The sequence below is a fragment of the Monodelphis domestica genome, chromosome 4 (assembly GCF_027887165.1).
Source record: "Monodelphis domestica isolate mMonDom1 chromosome 4, mMonDom1.pri, whole genome shotgun sequence".
Lineage (NCBI taxonomy): Eukaryota > Metazoa > Chordata > Mammalia > Didelphimorphia > Didelphidae > Monodelphis > Monodelphis domestica.
The window spans coordinates 73472466-73490202 of record NC_077230.1 but is presented as its reverse complement, the minus strand read 5'-3'; the positions used below and the strand labels follow the sequence as shown (position 1 = coordinate 73490202).

The 17737-nt window shown below is 43.8% G+C and overlaps 1 protein-coding gene across 2 annotated transcripts in view; it reads right to left on the bottom strand.

Annotated features, from left to right (window-relative positions):
* Positions 1 to 688: 688 nt before the first annotated feature.
* Positions 689 to 17737, bottom strand: part of LOC103096269 (OX-2 membrane glycoprotein-like) — a 51644-nt gene continuing 34595 nt past the window's right edge. For both annotated transcript variants that reach the window (XM_007493666.3, XM_056793457.1), the window contains exon 6: positions 689 to 6134. In XM_007493666.3, the coding sequence (XP_007493728.3) occupies positions 6098 to 6134 (37 nt within the window). In that variant the 3' untranslated portion in view covers positions 689 to 6097. The remainder of the gene's footprint in view (positions 6135 to 17737) is intronic.

Below are 17737 nucleotides of genomic sequence, written 5' to 3'. Positions count from 1 at the left end.
TCCTCAATTTCGTTCTGCTTCAAATCCTTTTCAGTCCTCTAACTTTTCCTTAAGATCTTTAACTTCCTTGCTCTGATCTGAACTATTTTCAAATAGGTAACCTGCAACCTCTCTCAATTCTATTAGGGAAACTGAGTCATATCTAGGGAAATTGTTCTTAAAACATGTCCTTGAATTGGGTGTGCATCCCCTCAGAAATTGTCTACTTACATGGCCAGCTGTCTTGTAATTATCTACTTCTAAACCTAAGATTGCCTCTGCCATCTCTGACAGATAGTCTATGTATATGGCAGGATGTTCCCCTTTTTCCTGCCTAACCTTTTTAAATTTGGACCATGCACCAGATTTGGAATAGCATTGCTTAATGCTTTGAAGCAAATCCTTTCTGCACCATTTAAGGTAAGACATGCAGATTGGATTGGCGAAATCCATATCCAATCTTTGATCTGGAGTGGGCCAGCTGGCCAAATTGGTCTCAGATCTAGTCTTCTCAATCAATTTCCTTTTTTCATGGGATTTCACTGAATAATTCTGATAAAAGAAAATCAATATCTTCGAAGTCTGGATCAAAGATCCTGAATACCCATTTAAGCTCCTTCTGGACTTTAAAAGGATTGTCTACAAATTTTGGAAAATGGCATTTAATGGTCTGAAGTTCCTGATGTTAATTAGAAAAAACACACAACTATTAAATAGTCAAAATCTCTCTTTAATCAAGGGCTAAAGGGGTTCAGCGCTAAAAGGCCCCGACAACAGAGCTACTTCCCAAGACTGCACAGAGTCTGGACGCCCTGGTCACTGACCCCTGGGAGTGCCACCAACTCAGAATGGAATCCAGGGAACAAAGGAATTTGGGGAACCTATATACCATTTGGGGAATCCAGGGGCAGGGAAAGATGATTGACATCACTATAGCTACAAGGAAACTGGGAGTGTTCAAACTACACTGACAGGATACAGTCAAGCTTGGGAAAGGAATCATAGCTAAAGGCTAGGGTGTAAGACAAGGGGCTGCTAACAATGGATACTAAAGGATGTTTTCTGCTCAGGTGTGGATCTTCCTGGGAAATGTTCTAATACAATAGGGGAAACTACCTAAAACAAAGAGGGTCCTTAGCATATGCTTATCTCACAAAACTAGGATTGTCAATCCCCTGAGGGTCTCCCACTCAGTCTGAAACTGCTAACCTGGGATTCCCTAAACAAGCTTTGGGGTCTCCAATCTCCAAGCTAGTCCTGAAAATTGGGGTTCATCAGATCCCACTAGGCCACAAGTTTGGGGTCCTAAATTCCATGTTGACACACCCCCCTTTTGGTCAAGATCGAATGTCGCTGGCCAAACAAATGGACAAATGGGTACTATATCGGACTGGATTCCATCCCCTAATGGTGGAAAAGCTCAGGGATACAGGTTAGGGGAACTGGCATTTGGGGGCATTCCCCAATGCCTTGGAAGCATTGACATGAGCCAGAAAGGCAGGCAGTCTGCCTTTGGCAAAAAACTAACAATCAAAACACTACCCCTTTTCCCAAAGTCTTAAGTCGTTCACATCTGGTGGGTCCTGATGATGCCTTCAGCCTCCTCTCTCACAGACTTCTGTCCTCTGGCAGACTCCTCCTTTGGTATCAGCCAGCTTCCTTGCTGCTACAAGAGAAAACTAAGAGAAATCCATAAACGTATTCTTTAACAGGACTTGATCAACTCCCTCTATACTCACTTACTACAAAGATTATCCAGTCTGCTAACCTTAAATCTGCAATCCCATCTTATTATATTCTAGTAGTCTTTTCCACACAAATTATAAAATTAGGTAATTTACATGCTTAATCAGAAAGATTGCCTTACTTTACCAAAATATAAAAACCCTACAAACTATAGAAGTATAAAAGCAGAAACAAAATCCACATCACAGGTTACTCAGGACTTTGTAAATCTGGAAATGGCCTTACCTCCTATTTGCGGCCCAAAATTAAAATATTGTTTAACACCAAGTAAGCTTCTAACTATATATTCTCTAACCCAAAAATCCAAAACCACATTGAAATGACTGTATGGCCACTTCAGCTTCAAAACTATTTTTAAAGTCAAATTTGTTTCACTATTGAAATGGATTCCTAAAATTCTCACTAAATTTTAAATTTTAAAATTCCAAATTTTCCTAAATTTAAACCTTATGCACTCAACTCACACACACCCCTTTGGGGAGGTTGAAATACTAGGGTTTTAAAATTTAGTCAATTATGTTTAGGTTCCATCATTTCACTCTAAACCTCTGATACTACTTTAAGATAACATAGCACTCTGGAGTTTCTGCTGCAAGTTCCTAAATTAACAAATGTTACTTTCAAACCTTAGTCAGGTAAAATGCTCCTATTTTAAACATTCCTTATTTCAACTAAGTTTGGGGAATAGCTCTGTTCTTTACAGGTTCTCTACTTTAAAGGACTTTGCTCAGGGTAAATAAATTTTCAGGGGAAATAAAATGGCCAGTTTTATGTCTGCTACAGAAATATTTCTAAAGTCAATGAAAACGATGAGAAACAATACTTATCCGGATCCTGCATCTTGGGGCTCCTTCGGATTTCTCATAGGTGTCTTCTTCAGGAATCCTTCAGATTCTAGGCTACAGGAAAATCTTGTCCATGCTTTGGGCTCCTAAGAAGCATCTTGAAATAAAACTTTAAATAGGTTTTACTCACTTCACCCACACTCCAGAATTGGGGTGGTAAAATACAGGACATTCCTAGAAATTTTGGAGTTTCCCAGGTGAGAAATTCCCTTCTCTATTAGCTGTCGTGTGCCAATGATCATCAGAAATAATGCTCACAAAACCATTAGTTCTCTCCACTTAAAAGTAAAATTAATTATCAATATTCACTGGTGTTTTAAAACAAAAATCCCATCTATTGTATTGGTTGCACTCTGGAAATTTACCTTAAAAATTCAAAATCAGGTTATAGTTCATGATCCTTTTTACCTTTTAAAAACCAAAACCCATCGCATTTTTCCTCCAAACACAAAACCTAGGATTACTAACAAAAGCTTATACCTTTAACTGAATACCTCTACAATTCCTATTTTGTTTGCTCTAATTTACTTTTGGCTCCAAGTTTGCCTTTCTCTTAGCCTTGCCTCAAACCACTTTGGCCTAAGGCAAAGCCGCTCCTAAAGAGGAAATTTATTGGGTTAGTTTGAAATGTTCAGGGTTTCCTTACCCTTTAAAGCAATGCCTTTCCCCATTATTTCTTGTCATTTACACCAATTCAATGATCAGTCAGGTCTGTAGTAGACCATCCTAAAATGAAATTTCTTCACTCCAGAACTCACACACACCTTGCTCTTTGGAAACAAATTAACTGCTGGAAAAAAATGTGAAATGATAGCACTCAAATAACCCTAGAATAAAATGCACCTTATTACCAATATTAACTGCACTTGATACTACACAATATTTCATACATTAACTATACCAAAACTTTGGAAAGAAAAATTAGACCTTAAAGTTAAGAATTTCTGGACCTCCTTTTGCCTCCTGCTGGTTATTCCCATATCTAGATCGCCAGTTCTGGTCTCGCCTCTTCAACTTTGGGAGGAATTCATTGTTAACACAACTTACAGGCATTATTTGCTAACCTTTAAATCACCAGCATTTGAAGTTATTGGTGAAGTCTCCGCCTAAGAAATCCATTAGACATATAATACAAGCAAAAGCCCATGGAAAAAAATTGAGAAGAAATCCAGAACTTAAGTTCTTAAGCTTCTATGAGAAGCTTTTTGCAAAACTTTATAACCATTTAAACCTCAAGCCAAGGCATTTCAATTCATGAAGAAACTTTCTCTATTTTAATCAACTTAAAGTAGTTACTCAGACTCTGAATTGAACACTCAGGCTCTCATACTCCAAACTCGAGTTTCCCATTCAAAGCTTTCAGCCAACCTTTCAGGACTCTGACCAGCTCTCCTGGCCCTCACCTCTCTCTTGTTCTTACCCTTCACCTGGTCTATGGACCATTCTGACCAGGTTTTTCTTCCGATGCATTCCTGGAGCCTTTGGTTGAAGACTTCTCTTTTGTCTTCTTCAATTTCTCGACCTGCTTTGCTTAAAACAGACTATAAAAACAATTATCTTTTCCTCATTAAATGAACCTTACATTGGCCAGCTTACCTTTGGATTGGCCTTTGTCACTGTTTTCCATTTATCAAATTACTTGCTTCCATCAGGTCCACACTTTGCCACACTTTGAAACCATGTAACTTGCGGCCGTATTTCTAGGTGGTTCTTTGGGCTGCTGACACCCCCCTCCCCACTCTGCTGCTGACTGCCCCCACCAGTTTTTGGGACAACATACAAGCTGTTACCCATGTCCAATAGCGCTCGGGTGGCTATGGAGAAATGCAGCTGTGTACCCCACAGACGCTCAACTAAGGATCCCTTAATTAAAGAGCGAGTTACTCCCAAACACAAGATGCGAGTCCTACCTCCGAGAGAGCCGCTTACCTGGCCCTTGCTAACTGGACTCCTGAACCAACCCCAAACGGGTTGTGTGAGGTACCTCAAGTCTGGGGTCTTCGTTAGCTGGAGGGCTCAGGCAGCTGGGACTTCGGATCTCGCTGGGGCCTCCATTAATGTCAACTAGAAAAAACACAGAACTATTAAATAGTCAAAATCACTCTTTAATCAAGGGAAAAGGGGTTAGTGAGACCAATATGACAACAGAGCTGTTTCCCAAGACTGCACAGAGTCAAGACACCCTGGTCACTAGCCCCTGGGAATGCCACCACCTCAGGATGGACTCCAAGGAACAAAAGAACTTGGGGAACCTATATACAGCTCTAGATGGCCTGGGGGCTTGGAGAGGGACAGTTGACTGACTTTACAATGGTAAGAAAGGAAAATTATGGAGTTCCAGACAGGAATAACAGTGAGGGGCTGATTCCCTACAATGGACACAAAAGGGAAAGACTCAGACCAGGGCTGGGTCACCTTGGCAATGGACCTTAGCCTAGGGGGAGAAACCACTGAGACAAAAGGGATGCTTAATATTGGGTGGGATTAGCTGTTCCCACCCAAACTACCAGGAAGTCCATTGTCTGGTGAAGAGGGACCTTCCCTTGGGGGAAACCTCTCATGTGACAAGGTCAAAACCTGGGATTTCTACCCTCAAACTAAATAAACTGGGGATCTCTAGATTTCCATGTTGACACTTGTTTATTAAAAATGCTGCTTAGAATCTACTATTTATGTGAAAGACCTCCCCCCTTTTGGCACTAATATTTTGCCAGGTTTTCTTTATGACCTAAAACTCTTCCTTTTAAGAAAAGGAACCTCTTTGAATTTGCTTACTCATTCATAATGGCTACAAATTTCTATCTGCTTCCACAGTTTCCATATTCTATGCCTTGCCTTCCTCATATGATTATAGAAAATTTGCTATTAACAGGAGAAAAGTGGGAAGTAACTTAAAATGAGGGAGAAAAGTTCCCATAATTTGGACTATTAATACCCTTTGTAAATTGGCAATGATCAGCAGTCACCTGTAGAACTTGATAGAAACTTAGCCCGTCATCCATTCATCCTTGTGACTGTATCAGTAACCCAATTTCCTCCATAGCAGATCTTTTCCCAATTATCTTCCCATACAATTCATCCTTAGATGGCTATTCTCTCTAACCATGCTCCGGATTTAAAATAAATTTATCTTCTATTACTAACAATCATTTCTAGGCTCAGTCATTCTTTCCTAACTTCTTCTGATACTACTTTGAAGCAAACTAGCGCTCTGGAACCTTTGCTGCAACTTCTCAAATGAACAGATGTTACTTTCAAACCTCTTAACCAGGTAAAATGCTTCTATTTAAACTTTCCCACTTCAACTAAATCTGGGGAATAGTTCTGTCCTTTCTAGGTTCTCTACTTAAAGGGACTTTGCTCAGGGTAAATAAATTTTCAGGGGAAATAAAATGGCCAGTTTTATGTCTGCTACAGAAATATTTCTAAAGTCAATGAAAATGATGAGAAACAATACTTATTTGGATCTAGTATCTTAGGGCTCCTTCGGATTTCTCGTAGAGATGCCTTCAGGAATCCTTCAGATTCTAGGCTGCGGGATAATCTTGTCCAGGCTTTTGGCTCCTAAGAAATGTTTTGAGATAAAACTTTAATAGGTTTTAATCCCTTCACCAGCACTCTAGAACTGGGGTGGTAAAATACTGGGCATTCCTAGAAATGTCTTAAAAAGTTTCCCATGTGAGAAATTCCTTTCTCTATTAGTAGTCATGTGCCAGTGATCATCAGAAATAATGCTCATGAAACCATTAGTTCTCTCCACTTAAAAAGGAAAATTAGTTATCAGTATTCGCTGGTCCTTTAAAACAAAAACCTTCCTATTGTAATGGTTGCACTCAGGAAACTTACCTCAAAAATTCCAAAAATCAGGTTATAGTTTATGATCCTTTTATTTTTTCAAAAACTAAAACCCATAACATTTTTATCCAAATACAAAATTTAGGATTACTAACAAAAGCTTAAAGGTTACCTTTAACTCTGAATACATCTACAATTTTCTTCTTCTTTTTTTTTTCCTTAATTTACCTTTGTCTCCAAATTTGCCTTTCTCTTAGCCTTGCCTCAAACCACTTTGGCCTAAGACTAAAGCCACTCCTATAGTGGAAATTTGTTGGTCAATTTAAAAATGTTTAGGGTTTCCTTATTATTTAAAGCGATGTGTTTCCCCCAACAATTCAATGACCAGTCAGGTCTGCAGTTGACCATCCTAAAATGAAATTTCTTCACTCCAGAACTCACACACACCTTGCTCTTTGGAAACAAATTAACTGCAGGAAAAAAATATGAAATGATAGCGCTCAAATAACCAAGTTAATCCCTAGAATAAAATGCACCTCATTACCAATATTAACTGCACTTGATACATAATATTTCATACATTATCTATACCAAAACTTTGGGAAGAAAAATTAGACCTTAAAGTTAAGAATTTCTGGACCTCCTTTTGCCTCCTGCTGGATATTCCCATATCCAAATCATCAGCTCTGGTCTCGCCACTGTTATGGGGTTCAGATGTGTACCCCTGGGGTTCGGGAAGGATACCTTTTGCAAGAATGCAAGACTCCAAAACTTAGCTTAAAAACAAAAAGAGAAATTTATTAATTTAGGAAAGTAATGTTGAGAATGGCCAGGAGGATAGCAAGGTGGAACAGCAAGATGGAAGGCTGCTCCCAGAACCCATCAATTCTGGGGATTTTATACTCTTGATCATAGTGTGGACGTGACTCTACAGTGGTCATCACTCAGGCTTTTGGTGGGGTGGGGTGGTCATCTGACTGGGGTCTGCCTGGAGACATCGGGAATGACCCAAAAGGTTCCTTAGTTTTAGTGAACAGACAGATGTCTGAGATGTAGCCTCATAGGATTGAGGTGTAGCCTGGAGGGGCATCTCTCTGTCCATCTTAAATCTAAAGGAGGATCAAAGGAGGACAATCATCTCGGGGTCCTATAGGGGTCACTAGATGTTTTAGGCTAAGAGTCAGGAGGATGTAAGGGAGCAAAGGAATTTCCCTGCCAATAATTTGCCTCAGCTTCTGGAGGTCCAGTGCCCATGTCAGCCTCTTCAAACTTTTGGGAGGAATTAATTGTTAACAACTTTCAGACATTATTTGCTAACATTTAAATCACAAGCATTTGAAATTATTAGCGAAGTCTCCACCCAAGGAATACATGAGACATACAATATAAGCAAAAGCCCCCAGGAAAATTTGATAAGAAACCCAGAACTGAAGTTCTTAAGCTTCTATGAGAAGCTCTTTCACAAACTTTATTACCATTTAAACCTTAAATCATGGCATCTCAATTCATGAAGACAATTTCTCTCTTTTAATCAACTTAAAGCAGTTACTCAGACTTTCAGTTGAACACTCAGGCTCTCACACTCCAACTGGAGTTTCCCCATTCAAAGCTTTCAGCCAACCTTTCACGCATCTGACCTATACTATCCTCACTCTCACTTCTCTTTCTATCATTCACAGGAACCTGGTCCATAGCGTATGGAACATGAACTCAGCAGCAGTCCCATTTGGGGGTTCCCTGGGGCATTCACAGAGATGTATGACATGGGCACTGTACCCCCAGGAACCCAGACCAACTGTTATCAGGGAAACTCCCTTGTCCTTGCATCCTTGTGAGTCTTAACCTAGAAACACCCAATGACCCCACCAGGGTCTTGAGATATTTACCCTCCTTGATTGTCCTCTAGATTTAAGGTGGACAAAGAAATGAATCTTTATGCCTCCAGGCAGACCCCAGTCAGATGACCACCCCACCCCACTAAATGCCTGAGGGACTAACACTCTCCAAGTCAAGTCTACACCAGGACCTAGCATCTAAAGAGTATATATAAACCCCAGAACTGATGTCCTTTGGGGGGCAGCCTCTCCATCCAGGCTGTCCCCATGGAGGAACAGCCTTTCCTTTCATGCTGTCCTCCCAAGGAACTGCTCCCCATCTCGCTGTTCCACCTTGCTATCCTCCTGGCCACTCTCAACATTACTTTCTAAATTAATAAATATCTTTTTGTTTTTAAGCTAAGTTTGGAGTCATTGCATGCTTGCAAAAGGTATCCTTCCCAAACCCCAAAAGGTATCCTTCCTGCCCATAACAACGTGGTTGCCCGTTTGGTTTCTGATTAAAGAGAGGTTCATTTGCCAAGAGTTTGGCTTACCTAACCAAACTCCCCATCTGACTCCTGACTGAACACAATGGGTTCTTGTGTGTACCTTAGGTCAGTGGTCAAGCTGGCTGGAGGTTTAGGCAGCCATAACTTTGGCAATGGCTGGCTCCCCATATGTTAACTTGGAAATATTAACTTGCATTCAGGTCCACACTTAGAAATCATGTAACTTGTGGCTGCCACTTCTAGGTGGTTCTTTGGGCTGCTGACTGCCCCCACCTTCCCCTGGGACAACAGACAAGCTGTTACCCATGTCCAATTGCGCAGGGGGGGAAGAGGGGGGGCTATGGATGATGCGGCTCTGTGTACCCCACAGATGCCCAACCAACAATCCCTTAATTAAAGAGTGAGTCACTCCCAAACACGAGATGCGGGTCCTACAGACATGGGCACTATACCCCAGAAACCCAGGCGAACTATTGTCAAGAGAACTCCCTTCTTTTTTTCTGACTCTGAGACTAAAAACACCCAATGACCCCACCTAGGGTCCTGAGATGACTATCTTCCTTTGATCGTCCTCTAGATGATCAGAAAGATGCACCTTCAGACCACACCTTGATCCTATGGGACATCTGTTTCTCCCCTAAAACTAAGGAATCTTTATGTCCCCAGGCAGACCCCAGCATGATCATCCCACCTCATGCCTGAGTGACTAACTGTTGTGAAGAATGTATAAAATCCCCAGAACTGATGTCATCTGGGGGAACAGCCTTTCTTTTCATGCTGTTCTCCCAGGGAACTGCTCCCCATCTTGCTGTTCTACCTTGCTATCCTCCTGGCCACTCTCAACATTACTTTCTAAATTAATAAATCTCTTTGTTTTTAAGCTAAGTTTTGGAGTCATTGCATGCTTGCAAAAGGCATCCTTCCCAAACCCCAAAAGGGTATCCTTCCATGCCCATAACATTTTTGACGCTCAACGTGTTTGGCTCTCCTGAAAGCTATGCCTGGACCCCGGATCTGAGGACACGGCTTCTCAGGTAGGAAAGGAGTTTTTTGTTTGACTCCTGAAACCCCCATCTTTTGGGTGATATCTCTGTGGGAACTCTTTCATGCTCTCTCTCCCATCGGCCCCAGTTCAGTCTGGCTGCTGGAGTTTGGGGTCTGTCTGTCTGCTTCCCCGTATACTAGAAGACCTTTTAGTTGTGTGGGAAAGTCTTGCCACCTCAGTGTTCAGCTGAGTGCTCGCCTCAGTGCTACAACTGAGTGCTCTTGGTCAGGCAACTTCTGTGGACGCACAGCTGTTGACCTTTGGTATGAAACTGGCCACTTTTGCATCTAAATGGGACAGAGACAGAGCGTACCCCAAGATTCCCCTTTGGGGTGTATACTTAAACATTGGGAAAAAAATGGCACCAAACAGCTTAAAGAAAAAGCAATTAATTTCTTTTTGTAATGTTGTCTGGCCACGTTACATCCTTGGTAATCGAGAAACATGGCCCATCCATGGTACCCTAAATTATAAAACCATCAGACAATTGGATTTGTTCTGCAGAAGGGAAGGGAAATGAACAGTCATTCCCTACCTTTCCACTTTCATTAAACTCAGCCAGAATCCTGAGCTAAGGCGATCATGTCGTATGTGCCTTGCCACCTCCTTACTGAGCCCTTCTGGGGAAAGTCCCCAACAGGATGTTCTGGATGACTTAGCTCTCCCGAGAAATTTAGCTTCTGTGAGGGGTAGGGAGATAACATCTCCTACACTGGCTGCAGAGCAGTCAAGACCTTCCCCTCCCCCAAAACTAACCCCTACTACAGAATCCCCTCCAGATCCTCCTGGTTCCTCTCCCCAACCCTCGGCTCCAAACCCTCCACCTTACTCTCGGGGTTCAGAGCCTGAGACCACTCTTCTTTACTCCTAGCCCTAATATCCTTTTGTACCCACCACTGCCTAAGGATAACGTTACCTCACCCATTTCTCAACCAAGCCCACTCCACACCCGGAGCGGACTGAGCTATGGCGACAGGGCCCACCTCCTCCCTATGAGAGAGGTCCCCTCGCCAGATGGGCTGGCTTGGGTACATGTTCCTTTTTCTATGACTGATCTAGCCCAGATGAAGGAGAAATTGGGTCGCTACTCAGAGAACCAGACCAAATTCATTGAGGGTTTTAAATCCCTTACCCTGCAGTTTGACCTGTCCTGGGCAGATCTGCATATTATTATTATCTCCGCCTGCTGCACCCCAGATGAGAAAAAACGGATCTGGGATTTGGCTGTAGAAATAGGTGATGAGAAGGCCCTATCTGGCACATAGGTAGGAGTTCCTGGTGTCGCCACAGTCCCAGGGCAAGATCCTGGATGGGACTATATGAATGAAAGGGACAGACTTAGGAGAGACCATATGATAGACTGTCTCCTTGAGGCCATGCAAAGGGGGATTAGAAAAAGAGTGAATTACAATAAGCTCAAAGAAATCACTCAGGGAAAGGAGGAGAATCCAACCTTCTTCCTGTCCAGGTTAGTGGAAACCATGAAGCAATATACCAACGTCCACCCAGACACTGATGAGCGGGTGTTTATTTTAAGGCTCCACTTTATAGGGCAGTCTGCCCCGACATCAGGCGAAAGCTGAAAAAAGCTGGATCTGGGACCTCAGACTCCAATTAACCAATTAATGGATGCTGCTTTTAAGGTTTTTCATAACAGAGATCTTGTTGAGACAGAAGGAGAGAGATGTGAGAAACTTCTCGTGGCGGCTCTTACCTCTCTGACCTATGGGCAGAGGCCAAGGGGCTCTTGCTACACCTGCGGACGGGATGGACACTGGTCGAAGGACTGTCCTTCGAAGGGAAGACCGCCCATGACTCTATGTCCAGCCTGTGGCCAAAAGGGACACTGGAAAAGGCAGTGCCCCACCAACCAGAGACCCCAGTGACCCCAGAGACACGTTCCTGACCCCCAGTCTCCTGACGACTTGGAATAGGGCTGCCCTAGGGTTTGCATGCTCCCAGTTTCCATCACCATGGCCGAACCCAGGGTTACTCTCGAGGTTGAAGGTAAGAAAGTTACCTTTCTGATTGACACGGGAGCCACCTATTTTGTTCTCCAAACTCACAATGGTCCTATATTCTATTTGCAGCACAAGGTAATTGGAGTTGGGGGAAAGACTCTTAGCTGTAGAGAGATGGCACCACTAACATGTGCCCATGAAGATAAATTATTCCAACATATATTCCTGGTTATTCCTTCCTCCCCATGTCCTCTACTGGGCAGGGACATTATGAAAAAATTGGGCTCACAATTTTCGCTTATCTCAGTTCTAAACTCTCCAAACAGTGCTTTGCATAAGCCTGCAACAATCTCTTCAGAGATCTGGGAGAAAGTGCCTTCCATTGTCTGGGATCAAAGCATACCCGGAAGAGCCGTTCAGGCTGATCGGGTAATGATAAGGCTCAAGCCTGATTCCCTTTACCCACACAGGAAACAATATCCCATTTCCCCAGAGGCCGGAGAAGAACTACAACCTCTCATAGATAAATTCCTGGCCTATGGCCTCTTAGAAGAATGTACCTCACCTTGTAATTCTCCCATCCCCCCAGTAAGGAAGCCAGATGGGAACTGGCACATGGTCCAAGATCTCAGGCATGTTAATGAAGCAATAATCTCTGTGCACCCCATTGTCCCAAACCCGTATACAATCCTAACTAAGGTACCAGGGAACTCTCAGTGGTTCTCTGTCATTGACTTGAAAGACGCCTTCTTCTGGATACCCTTGTACCCAAAATGCAGATTCCTCTTTGCCTTTGAGTGGGTTTCTCCCTCAGACCCCTGACCCCATCAGGTCACTTGGTCCATCCTGCCACAGGGCCTAAGGGACAGCCCCCTCTACTTTGGGGCTGCCCACAACAAAGATCTTAGAGCCCTGAGACTCACGAGCAGCTCAATCTTGCAGTATGTCGATGACATTTTGATATCTAGTCCATCTGAGGCTGCCTGTATCACAGACACCATTTCTACCCTAACTTTTCTAGGAGAACGGGGTTACAAGGTCTCTGCTTCTAAAGCCCAGCTTGTTTCCCAGTCTGTAACTTATTTGGGGCACGCCCTAACCCCAAATTCCCGCTCCCTGACCACAGAGAGGAAACAGGCCATCCTGTCCACTCCTGTCCCGTCTACCAAAAGACAGCTCCGAACTTTTCTGGGTATGGCAGGATTCTGCCGTATCTGGATCCCTAATTTTGGGATCATTGCAAAACCTCTCTATGAAGCCACTAAGGGGCCTGATTCGGAACCCCTAGATTGGGGGGGAGACCAGGAACAAGCCTTTTCACTCTTAAAAACCCAGCTTTTTCTGCCCCGCCCTAGGGATTCCTGACCTTGAAAAGCAGTTTTTCTTGTTTACTGATGAGAGAAAGCAGTTCTCCCTAGGTGTTGTAGTGCAGTACCTAGGACCTGACCTCCGCCCCACTGCTTAGTTCTTCAAAAGACTCAGTTAGCAGGGGATGGCCACCATGCTTGAGGGCAGTCTCTGCCATGGTCCTCATGGCAGAAGAGGCATTTAAACTAACTCTGGGTCAACCCCTAGAAATTCTGACCCCCCCATTGTGTCCTTGGCATTCTGGAAGCCAGAGGTCACAGATGGCTCTCTGGGGGCGTCACTAAGTACCAGGCTCTTTTACTGGACACCCCTGGCCTTGCCCTGAAGGTATGCAGACACTGAATCCAGCTACCCTCCTCCCTCTTCTTAGAGACCCCTCCTCCCATGACTGTGAGGAGCTGATAGACCACACTTTCTCTAGCAGACCAGATCTTAAAGATTCTCCTCTCCCTGAGGCAGAAGTCAGCTGGTATACAGACAGAGGGGTCCTCCTTTATGGAGAATGGGGTAAGGAAAGCTGGGTACTCCATAGTCTCTCAGACAGCCACCATTGAGGCAAAGGGACTCCCCCCAGGGACTTCAGCACAGAAAGCAGAGCTGATCGCCCTCACAAGAGCATTGCAGCTTGCTGAACGGAAAAAGGCAAATATTTTCACCGACTCACAATATGCCTTTCCTGTTTTACATGCTCATGGGGCCATCTGGAAAGAAAGAGGTTTATTAACTACCAAAAACTCTCCCTTGAAACACAGGAAGGAAATCCTGAGTTTACTTGAGGCCTTTACCCAGCCAAAGAGCTGTCATCCACTGCAGAGGACATCAGGGTCTGGATTCCAACATAGCCTGAGGGAATCATAGGGCAGACCTAGCGGCCAAAGAGGCTGCAAGAGCCACTTCTCTGACTGCTCTGACCCTAACCCCACAACACCCCACAATACCAATGGGCATTTCTCCCTCGTACACCGAGGAGGAAATTGCACAGGCAGAACTTCAGGGATTCACCCTTGAACATAACAGGCGGTGGAGGTCTCCCTCCGGATCTCTGATCCTCCCTAGTAACCTAATGTGGAAGCTGGTTATGGGATTACATAACTCCACACACTTGGGCAGGGAGGCACTAACCACTCTGATAAAGGCACTTTTCACAGGCAAAGGCATTTCCAAAACCATCCGGGAAGTTTGCAGCTCCTGTGCCCTCTGTGCCCAAACCAACAGCACTGGAGCTCTTAGGCCACCTCCCCTCTGTAAGCCCGTCCAGAGGAGAGGGGAATCACCTGGTGAGGATTGGCGGATAGATTTCACCCACTTGCCACCTTGCAAGAGGTACAAGATCCTTTTAGTCTTTGGAGACACCTTCACAGGCTGGCCTGAAGCATTTCCCTCCAGATCAGAGAAAGCGCAAGATGTCACTCAATGAAATCATCCCCAGGTTTGGCCTTCCAAAAACCCTTCAGAGTGACAATGGCCCTGCTTTCATTTCACAGATCACTCAGATGGTCTCTAAGGCTTTGGGCATCACTTACCATTTACACTCAGCCTGGCATCCCCAATCTTCAGGGAAAACAGAACGTATGAATCAGACCCTAAAAAGAGCCCTCACCAAACTCTGTGAGGAGGCTAAAATTGATTGGGTCCAAGCTCTCCCCATTGCCCTAACCAGAATCAGAATTGCTACCCGGGCAAAGCTAGGGTTGAGCCCATTTGAATTACTTTGTGGGAGACCTTCTCTAACCTCTGATGTTCTTTTAGACACAGAAATACAAAGCCTTGTTCAGTTCTCTAGACAACTGGACCCAACCCACCAGGTTCTGAGAGAATACGCTAATCAGATCCTCCCCAAACCCTCCACAGAGGATACAAAGGAATCTCTCCACCTAGCCCAGACAGGAGACTTGGTATATCTGAAGACATGGAGTGGATCAAACCACCTAACACCCCGATGGGAGGGCCCCCATAGGGTTATTTTGTCCACTCCTACAGCGGTAAAATTAGAGGGGCAAAATACATGGACTCATGTCTCTCTTATTAAACCCTTTATCCCTCTAGAAATAGGTGGTGAAGGGGATACAGGAGCCACTGGAAGATCTCAAATTCCTCTTCCATAGAAAGACCCAACCTAAGGACACTTTGGAATAAGTAGCTCCTAAATCTCTCTTGCTCTAGCCATGATTATCTCTTTCCTTACATTCTTTGTCCTTTTTGGTATATCAATAATTCCTACAAAGTGGAAATACAAGCCCAAGAGTTACATGAGGTGTCCACAGAGAAAGTTGTTTCCTGGCTCATCCTCCTGGAAATCCTGGCTATATGTCCTCCTTGCCCCATTTATCCCTATCATCCTGATAACTGGGGATATCTTGATATATAGATATTGTATTTGTAACCTTGTCATCTCTCTAGTTGCTTCTAGGGTAAAAGCACTCATGGGAGTCACCCAGATGCCAGATGCCACCATAAGCATCCCAGCCTGACACTCTGGACACATCCTACAGTCAATTCCTCTCACTCCTGATGTTAGGCAGGGACATCTCTATGCCCATCCTCAGCTCTGAAGAAGTTACAGAAGACAGATCGCTGTCCCGTTTTCCCTTACATATTAGGATAGTGGGGAGATGACATGGGCACTGTACCCCAGAAACCCAGGCGAACTATTGTCAAGGGAACTCCCTTGTTTATTTCTGACTCTGAGACTAAAAACACCCAATGACCCCACCTAGGGTCCTGAGATGGCTATCTTCCTTTGATCATTCTCTAGATGGTCAGAAAGATGCACCTTCAGACCACACCTTGATCCTATGGGACATCTGTTTCTCCCCTAAAACTAAGGAATCTTTATGTCCCCAGGCAGACCCCAGCATGATCATCCCACTGTTGTGAAGAATGTATAAAATCCCCAGAACTGATGTCATCTGGGGGAACAGCCTTTCCTTTCAAGCTGTCCTCCCAGGGAACTGCTCCCCATCTTGCTGTTCTACCTTGCTATCCTCTTGGCCACTCTCAACATTACTTTCTAAATTAATAAATCTCTTTTTGTTTTAAAGCTAAGTTTGGAGTCATTGCATGCTTGCAAAAGGCATCCTTCCTGAACCCCAAAAGGATATCCTTCTGTGCCCATAACACTACCTCCGGGAGCCACTTACCTGGCCCTTGCTAACCGGACTCCTGACCCAACCCCAAACGGGTTGTGTGAGGTACCTCAAGTCTTGGGGTCCTTGTTAGCAGGAGGGCTCAGGCAGCCGGGACTTCCGATCTTGGTGGAACCTCCATTATGTCAACTAGAAAAAACACAGAACTATTAAATAGTCAAAATCTCTCTTTAATCAAGGTCTAAAGAGGTTCAGCGCTAAAGGTCTCAGTGCTAATAGGCCACGACAACAGAGCTACTCCCTAAGACTGCACAGAGTCTGGACGCCCTGGTCACTGACCCCTGGGAGTGCCACTAACTCAGGATGGAATCCAGGGAACAAAGGAATTTGGGGAACCTATATACCATTTGGGGAATCCAGGGGCAGGGAAAGATGATTGACATCACTATAGCTACAAGGAAACTGGGAGTGTTCAAACTACACTGACAGGATACAGTCAAGCTTGGGAAAGGAATCATAGCTAGAGGCTAGGGTGTAAGAGAAGGGGCTGCTTACAATGGATACTAAAGGATGTTTTCTGCTCTGGTTTGGATCTTCCTGGGAAAGGTTCTAATACAATAGGGGAGACAACCTAAAACAAAGAGGGTCCTTAGCATATGCTTATATCACCCAACTAGGATTGTCAATCCCCTGAGGGTCTCCCACTCAGTCTGAAACTGCTAACCTGGGATTCCCTTCAGTGTAGATTCCTATGGGAACAGGGAACAAGTATAAGCTTTGGGGTCTCCAATCTCCAAGCTAGTCCTGAAAATTGGGGTTCATCAAATCCCACTAGGCCACAAGTTTGGGGTCCTAAATTCCATGTTGACACTGAGGAGTGAATTGTCTATGGGCCTTTGAGTGAATAACACCAGCATTAGTTGTTAGCTTGGTGACTTCCTTCAATGGACATATTTTCTCAGGGGTACTAGCAGCCTGGTTCTCATTTTCACTGCTACCTTCAGTTTCCTGAGGTGTATTCTCAGTTTGCACATTGTTCTTGCCCATAACTAGATCTAAACCCTTTTCCTTAATGAGTTGTTCAAATACTGCCTTAATCATTTTGTCTAAATTGTTGTCAATGGCCATAACCTTCTCTGCCTTAAGGGGAATCATGAATCTGTAAACTTTCCTCACTTGGGTTAGAGTCTGCAATACAGCCATGAATAGTACATATACTTGTGCCAGGACTTGCCAGAGAACTAATTCATTTTGGAATGGTAATTAACACAGTCATTGTAAAGTTTCCTTTACAATGGAGATAAAATGGAGGAGATAAAAAGCTCCACATCCTGCTACCATAATCATAAAGAGGAACAGTGCCACATAATCCACTATGATATATTCTTTGGATCATGAACCAATTTAAATACCCCAAAAAACAATGTTGTTCCAGCTTGGGAAATGCTATCAAAAATAATTTTGAATGTTTGTGTTTTTTTTTAAGGTTTAAATTTAATTATTAAATTGCTTGTAATTCTGATTTTTGTCAGTAGATTGTGCTGCTGGCTAGAGTTAAAAATTAATGGTAAGGTTGAGGCCCTATA